The following is a 13,571-nucleotide window of genomic DNA, read 5'->3' as shown; positions in this document are numbered from 1 at the left end:
AGCAGTGCTCTGCAGGTCCCGAGCTGTATTTTTAATGATTAATTATAGATTTGCAGTGTTGCTAGTGATACAATTACATGCTGTAACAAATCTAATTTTGCATTTCATTATATCACTATAAGTCCCTTTTAAAAGGACGTTAAACACCTCCTTGTTTTTGTGTTAGAATTCTATGTTGTCCGGCACGCCCTAAAATGGCCAAAAAGCAACATTTCTCAGGCTTTTGCAGGTTGCAGATTTTGCTTTTTGATCTCTCTAGGCAGTGTAGGGACAACGCATTATTTTTACATGAAAGCAAGAGGTCTTTAAGCGACCAATAAGCCAGCAATATTAAATAGCTAGGAACAGTGTGTAGTTGTACATTGGATAAATGGAAATGGGATATCAAAAGAACAAAGAAAATAAATAATAGATGTAAATTGGAAAGCCATTTAAAATCGGATGCCCTTTTTGAATAATGAAAGAAAAATGTTGGGTTTCATGTCCCTTTAAGTTGTTTATAAGCGTCTTTGGAAAGGCTAGTGCCTCAGCCCGTACCGCCTATAAAAAAAGACTTTCCGACACTGTGACAACAAGCAATGTCCAGTCATAGTTCACCTATTATCATATGCAAAGTGCTCACTCCAGCTGTGTCACAGTGTGTCAAGCCATGCACATTAAAGGCATATGCACATATGCTGTAAGGGCCCAGATACCAGTATTCAAACACCACACCACCTCAGAGTCAGCAGTGCCTTGCAAGACACAAATTAAGTCTTGACGCTATCCACACCACCACTAGCTTTTTAAGCTTGAATACTGGTGCACAGGCCCTTAAGGCATATGTGTGTATGCTGCTGAAAAACAGTAATACGACTAATGCTAATGGAATTATATTATAGCAATGCTTCTTTTTAAAATTGAAATGCACCCACCTGCATTTCATTTTTGACCTTTCTATCCCTTTAAAATGTAATAGGAAAAAAGCATAGCTGGCACATTTTTGTATAGAATCAAATAAGTGGTCATCAGCTGCTCCCTTGCTCTGTATATAAGATGTACATTGAAACCATTTATTTGTAGTCCCTGATATTTTAACAATTATATATTTATTAATTAGAACACACTTTATCTTTTCAAAATATACATAGAAACGTTATGGTAAAAAAATCATTTTAAAACCATGAAAGACAATTTGGGGGTTTTCTGTCCCATTAAAGTGAATGTCAATTTTGATGCTAAAGTGCCCGGTTTTTAAAAATTCGATTAAAATTTACATTTCACTCCTTGTGAAAAAAACTTACCTTTTAAACTTGATAGCAGCTCCAGCTTCCTCCGGTCGTTGCAAGCCATTTCTGATGTCAGAAATGATGGATAGGTCATCATCCAATTACAGTTTCCCCCCGGGGGGAATCAGTGTCTGAATCGACGCTGTGATTGGAGGAAGCTGGATTCCTCATTTTAGACCCAGGAAGAGGCTTTGCAACGGGTGGAGGAAGCTGGAGCTGCAGTTAAGATTAAAAGGTAAGTAGTTTTTTTTTATCAACAGGAGTGAAATGTAAATTTTGATGAATTAAAGTGCCCCTGTTTTTAATAAAATTTTTAAAAAAACGGCACTTTAGCATCAAAATTGACATTCACTTTAAGTATGGGAAGCATGAGCTCATTCATAACTTACACATTCAATTCATATGTTCAATAGCAATGTTATTGTTAGCTGCAAATACTAACTCTGTCAGGACTGAGCACTGTCTTTTGTGCCCTTTGCCTTTTTGCATTCATGCAGCGATGGTGATATCATTGTTGACTTCACCTATTACAAATTAGCATGCATGGAGGATCTCTGCTTATAAATGCAGTGTTTTCGCCAGGACCTATTTTAAAGTGATGGTAAACCCAAGCGTATAACAAACCATCACTAAGAATAAACATTTAGTTCTGTCATCGTTTCATAAACAATGTTAAACTCACCCTATCTGTAAGGCAAGTATATCGCTAACTCAGCACCTCCGTCCGCCAACGGCACAACGCTTTCTTCAGTAAGGTGACGTTTTTACCTCTAAACCAATAGCTGAGCGTGTCAACGGCTATTGGTCTAGAGGTGAAACGTCATCTCATTGAAGAAAGCGTTGTGCCGTGGGCGGCTGGAGGTGCTGAGTTAGCGATATACTTGCCTTACAGATAGGGTGAGTTTAACATTGTTCTTTAGGAAACGATAACAGAAACTGATTATTTTTAGTGATGGTAAATCCTAGCGTTTCTTATACTCTTGGGTTTACCATCACTTTAATGTACACTCCACCTGACTAATTTTACCAACCACCTGGCTATAATTTAAGCCAGTATTACGATAAAATTGCTTAGTTTTTTTTTTCTTATTTCTATATGTTTGTTGAACAAATTATCATTAAATCAGTTAATTTTTAAGTATGAAATTAGTGTGTGCTTTGAGTAGGTTAAGTAAAAATTCTAAATAACAGAAAATATTGCAAAGTATTATAGTGCCCTCACCTGACTACTTCATATTGGCATCTGGCTGGCAAATGGTTTTCTGGAAAACGCTAAAATGTACAAAAGTTTGAGTGGCTATCATGTAATTCAGAGGCACAGGGAAAAAAAAAAACCAGTTTAATTTTGCCATTAAAAATAAATAAAAATTCAGATTATTTTCTTGAATAAGTAATTGGTAATTAGTTCTCTGTTTTATTTTTGTTTAGTATTTATGAATTAACATGTTCAAAGTAATTCATTTTGCTTGTTGGGTATATTAAACTGTTTACAAATTTCCTTTATCATTATTTTGTCATTTGTAATAGCTGCTGTGGAAATTGCCTCTTATGCTGAAAATGTCAATACTTCAGTATCGGCTATAAAATAGTTACGTAAATAGCATGTAGCAACATAAATCAACCTTCTAGTGGGGCGTGGGAGTGAGAGAGTAGATAGTACTCAGTCCATTAGTATGGCTGTAGGTTATCCATAAAGCAAAAAATAGATTGACCTACAATATGAGTTATGATGACACATACAAAACCACTCCAATCAGTTAACATTTCATGTGCTTTTGTAGGATTTTCTTTAATTTAAAGCCCATTTCATATAGCTATATAAACTCCTCAATAACCCATTTAGCTTATGCTATAAAGATACTTGTGTACCATTAAAACATTTCCCAGATCCTTGAATGGTGCTATCTAACACTAATGTTCCAGTCTATATGAAAACACATTTTCTACAGCCGATTGACAGATTATTGGGACTTCTCTCATTCAGCAATGAGAGAGTGACCAGTTTATATCATGCAGTAAAAGAAAAGCAGCCCTATGGACTTGGTTTGTGCATTCTGTGTTTTGGTCTCACCATTTTTGCAGAAGTAACCAAAACAAGTGTTTTTACCCTAAAATTATCTCTGAGAACATGCCTACATGTTGTATAATGATAGAAAATCCCTGAGTTTTACTCTAGTATAGCAAGAAACCTGTTTTTTCCCCCCGGTAAAAGAGATAGGAACCTCATTTAAAATAGAAATAGAAAATGTTTTAACTTACTCTGTTTTTATAGGTCATGTGTTGACTTTGCTACTTTATTGATCATTTTTCATCCATTAAAGTTTATTCATTGATAATTTCTCTTTTCTCCCCTAAATTTGTTTTACTCTGTCTCCCTACCTTATTCATCTTAGTCACCACCCACTATACACCTTCTTTCTTATTCATTACAAAGATTATTAACTCCATTGTTTTTTTTTTTTACTTCCATGTCCAATTTTTTTCTTCTTCCTTTTATTATTTGTATGTCTGCACTAAGTATAGCGTGTAAACAGATAGAGACCTGGGGTGCCAATTGCCCATCTGCACTATAATTAAAAAATGAGAAAAAGAAACACCCTTTTTTTATTCTTGCAAACATGCCATAGCAATTAGTAGTCAGCAGTAGCTAGAAGTGCAAATGTCACTTTGGATTGCTAATAATTCCCTGCCTTTATTCCCCTTGGAAGTACTGGAATAGGTGTATTTGTCATGTTGGTAAAACTGACTCATGACATTTATTGAAGCTATGTTGCAAAACTTGTAATTAAATGAGCACCTTCATATAACTTAGATGGTGACATCTCTTCTTTTTCTAGCAGAACCTGCTCAGTAACTGGTAATGGCATCTGCTGAACCTGGTATACCCGATATGAGGATCTGTGTGGGGAAGACAGGCACAGAAAAAAGGCTGACTCATTATAGTAATATTTGTCATTTCTAACAAACATTACAGCGGAACGTGACCAAGTCTGGGAGCTAGGAACATATATTTCCTAGAATTGTACCCGGCCCTCCAACTTTTTAGGCTATATTACAAATATCGCTCTTAAAAATTGCTTCATTGATTCCTAAAATATGCGTAGCTGTTTCTTCCATGTTCTAGATCATTTTTGATACAAATTTGTCCAGACGTAAGATAGAAAACTGGAAGATGTTGTGACTTGCCTTCAGATATAGGTCTATGGTGCAATTTTAATATAATGAACAATTGATTTTCCATGTCAGTGTTGTCCTGTTGCTTATATTTGGTAAACCTTGTGACGTCTTGATTACCACCAAGGGTTGCATGAACCAAAGTCTTGAAGCCTTTATAACAAATGTTGATTTTTTTTCAACAATACGATTCCTGGGGGCCTATTTATCAAGCGCCGAATGGAGCTTGAGGCCCCGTGTTTCTGGCGAGCCTGCAGGGTCGCCAGAAACAGCAGTTATGAAGCAGCGGTCACAAAGACCGCTGCTCCATAACCTGTCCGCCTGCTCTGAGCAGACAGACATCGCCGGAAATCAACCCGATCGAATACCATCGGGTTGATTGACACCTCCCTGCTGGCGGCCCATTGGCCGCGAGTCTGCAGTGGGCGGCGTTGCACCAGCAGCTCTTGTGAGCTGCTGGTGCAATGCTGAATACGGAGAGCGTATTGTTCTCCGCATTCAGCGAGGTCTGTTGGACCTGATCCGCACTGTCGGATCAGGTCCGACAGACCTTTGTTAAATAGGGGCCTTGGTCAGTTTATTCCAAGAAAATGTTTGTAACAAGAGGTCACAATTTAAGGTTGGAGGATAGGAGATTTAATCTCACTGTAAGAGCAATAAAATTGTGGAACTCATTACCAGAGGAGGTAGGGAATGCCAATACCCTAGATACATTTAAAAATTGTTTAGATACATTTCTGGCTAGAAACAAAATTCATGGATATGATTGCTTGTATTAAATGGATGACTTTTTAGTTGGATTAATTTAAACTCAACTTGGGCTTTTTTTGTAAGTATATTGGATTTGTATAGGTTGAACTCGATGGACTTCGGTCTTTTTTCAACCTCATCTACTATGTTATTGTATTCAGAGATATCTTTAAAATTATCTAAGGTATTTTCAGTCACTACTTCCTTAGACAAGATGTTCCACAATTTATCTCTTATTGTGAAAAAAAACAAAAAACAACTTTTACTTTGTTGGTGTTTAAATCCCCTTTCCTCTAGCCTTAAAGGGACACTAAACCCTTTTTTTTTCTTTCATGATTCAGATAGAGCATGCAATTTCAAGCAGCTTTCTAATTTTACTCCTATTATCAAATTTTCTTCGTTCTCTTGCTATCTTTATTTAAAAAGCAGGAATATGATGCACAGGAGCTGTCCAAATTTTGGTTGAGAACCTGGGTTATGCTTGCTTATTGGTGGCTAAATGTAAGCCACCAATAAGCAAGCACTATCCATGGTGCTGAACCTAAAATGGGCTGGCTGCAAGATTTACATTCCTGCTTTTTAAATAAAGATAGCAAGAGAACGAAGAAAATTTGATAAAAGGAGTAAATTCGAAAGTTGCTTAAAATTTCATGCTCTATCTGTATTATGAAAGAAAAAATGTGGGTTTAGTATCCCTTTAAATAGTAACCTTGTGTTACAAACAACTACCTTGGAATAAACAGAGCTTCTGCCAACTCTGTATATGGGCCTTGAATATATTTATGTAAAGTAATCTTATCACCTCTCAAGTGCCTTTTTTTCCCAGAGTAAACAGACCCAATTTGGCTAGTCTCTCTTTATAGCTTAAATCCTCTATTTCCCTTTTTATTATTGTGGCCGTTCTCTGAACTTTTTTTTTTCTTTTTTGTTTTCTCCACATGCTTTATTAAGAAACTTTTAGCAGTATAGAACAAATTAGATATGCCATATGAGCAGAAACAAACCGAATTATAGAGATGAATTATAACTTGCCGAGTAACTTCATCCGGCCATATAAGAGTGATAAAATGAAAACTACTTGTAGATAACAAACATTCGAAAGTCAAAAAGTCCACAGGAACCAAGTCCCAAATTTAACTTGTAGACTAGTCTATGGGGCCTATATTCGGAGCTTGATGGCCCGTGTTTCTGGCGAGTCTTCAGATTTGCCAGAAACAGCAGTTATGAAGCAGCGGTCACAAAGACTGCTGCTCCATAACCTGTCCGCCTGCTCTGAGCAGGCGGACAGACATCGTCGGAAATCAACCCGATTGAGTACAATCGGGTTGATTGACACCTCCCTGCTGGCGGCCCATTGGCCGCGAGTCTGCAGGGGGCGGCGTTGCACCTGCAGCTCTTGTGAGCTGCTGGTGCAATGCTGAATACGGAGAGCGTATTGCTCTCCGCATTAGCAAGGTCTTGCGGACCTGATCCGCACTGTCGAATCAGGTCCGCAAAACCTTTCATAAATAGAGGCCTATGAACGTTTTCTAATTCTAATTGGTCCCCAGAATTGCACTCCATACTCAAGGTGTGGTCTTAACCAGTGATTTATACAACAGAATTATGCCATCTTCCCTTACATCTAAGGTTTTTTTAATACACACTTGTATCTTATTAGCCTTAGAAATCTATAAGCACACCTAAATCCTTTTCATCCTCTGTTTTGCTAAGTCTAGTCCCTTTTAAATATCAGCCTGCTTATTTTTACATCCAAAATATAGATCCTTACATTTACTAATATTAAATCTCATTCTCCATTTACCAGCCCATTTCTCCATTTTTTGTAGATCTCCCTGCAAAGCAATTACATCCTGCACTGACCTTATCACTTTACGCAGCTTTGTATCATCTGGAAAAATAAAGATGTTGCTATTTAATCCTTCCTCCAAGTAATTTTTTTAAATATTTAAAAGAACAGGGCCCAGCACCGATCCCTGGGGAACCCCACTATATACTTTTGTCTAATCTGAGTATGATTCATTTACTGCAACACTTTGCTCCGTGGCTTTTATTCAGTTATTTATAGATGAGCAAACATTTTCTGCTATTCCCAGTCCCTTAATTTTGTACAGTAATCTCTCGTGGCACTGTATCAAAATTCAAGTAAATCACATTCAGTGATTCACCTTTATACTTTTGCTTACTTGCTCATATAATCTAATTAGATTTGTTTGACATGATCTATTACTCATAAAACCATGCTGATATGAACTCATAATCTTGTTTTCCCGAATAGATATATATATTTTTTAAAGTATTTTAAATCACTTAGTCCAGTGTTTTAACCTTTTATTACTTCCTTGTATCCTTTACCTAGTCCTGTAGAAAATTTCTAACGAACATGGTACCAAACGTGAAATACAAACAAAATTATTTTTCTTAAGATTGTTCAAAATGTGTATTTAATAAAGACGTTATTTTACACCAATTGTTAGGGATGTAAATCTGTAATCTGGTGTATCATACTAATACTTTTTAAACTGATCAAAATTAGTTTATAGAGGATAGTTCTATAGCATGTTTGAAACAATATGACCTTGTGAATTACTCTGCGTGTTACAATTTATGAATCTGTATTTTGTGTATAATATATACATTTACTTAATTTTAAGTGACACTTTCCTTTTTATGTTTCTCTGTCACTCAATATCCAACTGTTTTTTTTTTTTTTTTTAGCCTGAAGAGGAAGCTGCAGACGGAGAGAAGGAAGAGGAAACCTTAAAAAAAAGCGCAGACTGGGTGTCCGACTGGTCAAGTAGACCTGAAAATATCCCCCCAAAGTAAGTTCTGGGAGTTTATTAATCTTGTGCCACTGTGCATATGTTCTTTAAGACTATCACAAGATCTAGTTGTTGTGAACTTTTTATCTAAATTAAAAGGAACCCTTGGTTTTAATATGAAAGGTCCCCTGGTCCTTAATCAAAGACTTTGTTTGGACACACTCAGCATTCAGTTTTCCTGTTACTGTGTCCTCCTAAGCCTTGGTGCAATAGGACACCAGTGATCCACCCTGCAACATGCATATAGTTCTAATTCTTCAGTCTAGTTGTTTTTTGGGGTTTTTTTTTACACACAAAGTCAAATTCTGCTGTCTTGTTATGGTTAAACCTAAAAAGTTATAAGTATGCAATATTTAAAAAGGAACTAAATAGATCTCATTCCCATTGCTATTTAACAGGCCCAATGTTTTTAAAAAAAAAAAAAAAGTTTCCAGCTGTCATTGCTATGGTAAAGTTTTTATTTGAAAAATATTACTTTTCATTTTGTTTTTCTGATAAAGCTGCCATTAAAAGACTTTCATCTTTGTAGAGTGAGTGAATCACAGTCTGCTCCATCTGTGTTCCTTAAGTATGTGCAGATGAAAACAGTAGCATCTATATGATCAGCTTACACCAAAACCAGAACTTGTGAATAGTTGCTAAGACACACCAACAGAAGGAGGCTGTAAGACATTTGACAATTATAGTGTATAAATGAGCATTTTTAGGAATGGCTCCTTTTTTTATATATGGCAGGTTCAGCATATTCTTTTTTTTAAAGGGATATGAAACCCCAAAAAAATTATTTTGTGAATCAGACAGAGCATACAATTTAAAAATCCAATTTACTTCTATTATCAAATTTGCTTCATTTTCATATATGATATTCAGTTTTGAAGGGATACCTAAGTAGGCATCTGAAGCCCTTCAGGGCAGGAAATAGTTCTGCCATCTAGTGCTCTTGCAAATGTATATGATTTTTTTTTTCAAAACTGCTGCCATATAGGGTTTCAGAAATGAGATGGCTCCTAAGCATATATAAGCATTTAGACACCAATCAGTAAGCACTACCCTGGTGCTGAACCAAAAATGGGCTGGCTCCTAAGCTTCCATTCTTGCTTTTTCAAATAAAGATACCAAGAGAACAAATAAAAATTAATAGGTGTAAATTAGAAAGTTGCTTAAAATTGCATGCTCTATCTGAATCATTAAAGTTTAATTTTGTCAACCAAAAAGGATTCAGCACTTAGGTGGAGTTCAGCTGTCAGGGTCTATACCAAAACCCCACAAGGCAATGTAGCAAAGAAAGTTGCAGTAGCACCACCAATTGAAGTATAATTTATTGAGCCAGATAAAAAACCATCCAACGTTTCGGATCTCAGTCCTTAATCATGTATAAAGATACAACAGTGATACTGCACCAATAGATACCCATAAGCCACACTTCACAATTACCACCAGGTAAGTGTACACCTGTAAATATCTCCTCTAGTGTTAAAACTATGCATAACTCCATTATTTAAAAAAAAAAAAAAAAACTTTTTAATCAGTACCCTAATACATAAATATTTGAAATTTGTTCTACCCCTTATATTCAGTATTAATTTCAAAGACAGGGGGGACCGATCAAGAACATGATGCTATTGATATCTTTTTCTATATCATTACCTGATATCAGGAACCTAAATTGACTAAGACTGTGTCCTGCTGTACGAAGTGATGTGCCACAGGTGCATCTAACAGTTTAGTCCTAATATTGCTTTTGTTCTGGTTAATCCTCTCACAGACCTTATGGGTGGTCTCACCCACATAGCCCCATCCACATGGGCATTTTATCAGTTACACAGCATATTCTGTTCTGCAGGTAAAATATCCCCTGATATCATACCTTCGGCCTGTACATGGATGGGTAAATGTGGAGCCATGCATTATATTATTGCAGTTAGTGCAATCCAAGCATGGAAAGCATCAACGGCTTGTTTTGCCACAAAAACCCTGTACCGCTCTTTTCTTTGGGCCCACATCAGCCTTAACCAAGTTGTCCTTAAGGTTTCTACCTCTCTTAAAAGCAGGCATAGAGTATTCCTGAAATTCCCTTACCAAAGGGTTACATGTACTTAAATGAGGAAGCATTGGAATATTTTATTTTACTAAGTGGCTAATATTGACTGACAAAGACCATCCTTGACAATTCTTTACTTTTATCTTTATTCAGTTAATGATATAAATAAAGATATGGATAGCATCCTGTTCATGACCGTTCCCCCTGTCTTTTAAATGAATACTGAATACAAGGGGTAGATCAAATTGCAAATATTTATGTATTAGGGTACAGATGATTTTTTTTTTTTTTTTAAGAAATAATGGGTTATGCATAGTTTTAACACTAGAGGGGGTGTTTACAGGTGTAAACTTACCTGGTGGTAATTGGGAGGTGTGGCTTATGAGTATATATTCTTGCAGTATCACTGTTGTATCTCTATACATGATTAAGGACTGAAGTCCGAAACGTTTTTTTTTTTTTTTTTTTAGCTGGCTCAATAAATTATACTTCAATTGGTGATGCTGCTGCAACTTTCTTTGCTACATAAAGTTTAATTTTAAATAGACTATTCCTTTAAGATAAGGGAATTGCAGGATGTGTTATTACATCATGCGTGAAAGGACAAGGGTATTCATCTTAGAGCCTACACCTGCTACAATAAACTGGCGCACAATGCAATAACTAAGCACTAGTTTAACACAGTTTCCATATTCAATATATTTTTATATGCTACGAGTGTTGTATTTAGGATTTCATTCTTTTCTTGTTTAGGCATTGGATTTTAGCCTAATTTACATTATTCAGTCAAAAGTAACAATATTTTGGTGTACCTTGTTGTTTTTTTCCTCATACTTCTAAAAGATGTAATTGCGCCTGTTTTCTGAACCTTGTTTTTTATAGAGAAAATACGTTAATCTTAAAAATATGTATTTTTTTTATTTAAAGGGACATTCCAGCCAAAATTGGAATCCACATATCCAGGTGTGAATAGAAACATTTTTGTTATAAACATGTATTCGCAAAAATGTTTCTAATAAAAGCTATAGGTCTTTCAAAAGTGTATTTAAGTATGCACCGTGCACCAGCATTTTAAACACAACACTTGCTCAGAGAGCCTAAGGTGCTTGTACCATCCGGTAATAACTCAATTTATTAATTGCTGACATAATACAAGCCCCACTGGTGCTCTGAGCAACTGCAGTATTTAAATTGCTGGTGCGTTGAGAATATCTAGCTATGCTTCACCTGAGCGTGCAGAGAAAAATGATAACACTAAAACAGTAATAACTTTAACTAGAAGCATTTTTGCCAATACATGTAAATTGCAAATATGTTTCTATTCAAAAATGTAATTAATCTATGTGCATTTAAATTTTACCAGAATGTCCCTTTAAGTACATAACAGGACTTGTTGGCAGTACCCAAAATGCATTGGGCTGTTTTTTGAGGGTTGTCATCTTTTGTATTTTCTGATACATTTCTATGTCAAAGATTCACCATTTTTGATGCTGTCTGGCCTAGTTCAGTTCTTTGTTTTGCGTGGTCAGGCCAGAGTATTTCCTCTAGAAGTGTTTTGACTGCTTTGTTTAAGTTCTACTTTGTTAAATTTCATCTTGGGAATTAGTCGTGAACAACAGGTGCCTCAACTTCCTGTATATCTTTATCAGATGGCCAATACTTCTCTCTACGTGAATCCGGTTTTTACTGCCACAACATACATTGCTTACTACTATTACCTCATAACATGCTCCCCTCACTTTGTATCCTTTTATTCTTCTTTAAAGGGACAGTTTACTCAAAAATGTTCTCCCCTTTAATTTGTTCCCCAATAATCCACTTTACCTGTTGGAGTGCACTAAATTGTTTACAAGTGTTTCCTTAACCCTTATATTGGCATTTGAAATAGTTGATTTAGCCTGTAGTATCCCCACCTATTCTGAAAGTTTCTGGCCTTAGGTCCAAGCTATAGATAAGCTGTGTAAACACAGCCAGTAGAAGAAATTACACTCCCAGTGGGGTATAGAAGAGATACGGTAATACAATGTTAATTTTCCATTGTTCTCTCCAAGTATTGGTGATTGGTTTACTGACAGATATAACATAAAGAAGCAGGTATATGTACACAATGTGATAAACTAATGAGATCTGATTATACCTACAAGCGTAACACTTTATATTAGGTTATGGCTTCAAAACACAAAATCAGCTATTTAATATACACTAATAACCCTTGAAAAACAAATTTTTATACATTTTATACTCTGCACTTGGTAAAAAAAAAAAGTAATTGGAAACACATTAAGGGAAAAACAATTCTACAATATACTGTCCCTTTAAGGGAACGCTCTGTCTTTGCTAGAGCATTTTATTAGTGCGCAGGTAACTATGTTAGTATACCCAATGTGGGGACTTTTATGGGGGTTAAACATAGTTACCTGCATGTGTTTGTGCAACATGTAAATGCTTTAATGAAATAAAAGCATTATATTATTATCCTAACATGTCCCTTTAAAGGGATACTAAACCCATTTTCTCTTGTTAAGTGTATCCAGTCCACGGATCATCCATTACTTATGGGATATTCTCCTTCCCAACATTAAGTTGCAAGAGGATCACCCACAGCAAAGCTGCTATATAGCTCCTCCCCTAACTGCCATATCCAGTCATTCTCTTGCAACCCTCAACAAAGATGGAGGTCGTAAGAGGAGTGTGGTGTTTTATACTTAGTTTATTTCTTCAATCAAAAGTTTGTTATTTTTAAATGGTACCGGAGTGTGCTGTTTATCTCAGGCAGTATTTAGAAGAAGAATCTGCCTGCATTTTCTATGATCTTAGCAGAAGTAACTAAGATCCATGGCTGTTCTCACATATTCTGAGGAGTGAGGTAAGAGAGGGAATGGCGTGCAGGTTTTCCTGCAATAAGGTATGTGCAGTTAATATTTTTCTAGGGATGGAATTTGCTAGAAAATGCTGCTTATACCGGATTAATGTAAGTAAAGCCTTAAATGCAGTGATAGCTACTGGTATCAGGCTTATTAATAGAGATGCATACTCTTATAAAAATGTAATATAAAACGTTTGCTGGCATGTTAATCGTTTTTATATATGTTTGGTGACAAAACTTATTGGGGCCTAGTTTTTTTCCACATGGCTGGTTTGATTTCTGCCTAGAGACAGTTTCCTGAAGCTTTCCACTGTTGCAATATGAGTAGGAAGGGCCTATCTTAGTGCTTTTCTGTGCAGATAAAAATACTGACAGACATTCAGCTTCCCTCTGCATGATACAGGACATCTCTGAAGGGCTCAAAAGGCTTCAAAGTCGTGTTTGAGGAGGGTAACAATCACAGTAGACTGTGGCAGTTGTTGTGACTGTGTTTAAAAAACGTTTTTGTCATTTATTATTCTGTTTTTGTTATTAAGGGGTTAATCATCCATTTGCAAGTGGGTGCAATGCTCTGCTGACTTGTTACATACACTGTAAACATTTTGTTAGTGTAACTGCCTTTTTTCACTGTTATTTCAAATTTTGTCAAA

The 13,571-nt window shown here is 36.0% G+C and overlaps 1 protein-coding gene across 2 annotated transcripts in view; it reads left to right on the top strand.

Annotated features, from left to right (window-relative positions):
• BNIP3L (BCL2 interacting protein 3 like) overlaps nt 1–13,571 on the top strand; it is a 157,164-nt gene that overhangs the window by 73,684 nt on the left and 69,909 nt on the right. For both annotated transcript variants that reach the window (XM_053718104.1, XM_053718103.1), the window contains exon 4: nt 7,911–8,014. In XM_053718104.1, the coding sequence (XP_053574079.1) occupies nt 7,911–8,014 (104 nt within the window). The remainder of the gene's footprint in view (nt 1–7,910; nt 8,015–13,571) is intronic.

This window comes from Bombina bombina, chromosome 6, assembly GCF_027579735.1.
Source record: "Bombina bombina isolate aBomBom1 chromosome 6, aBomBom1.pri, whole genome shotgun sequence".
Classification (NCBI taxonomy): Eukaryota; Metazoa; Chordata; class Amphibia; order Anura; family Bombinatoridae; genus Bombina; species Bombina bombina.
The sequence above is the reverse complement of the archived record's forward strand: the minus strand, read 5'-3'. Positions and strand labels throughout refer to the sequence as shown.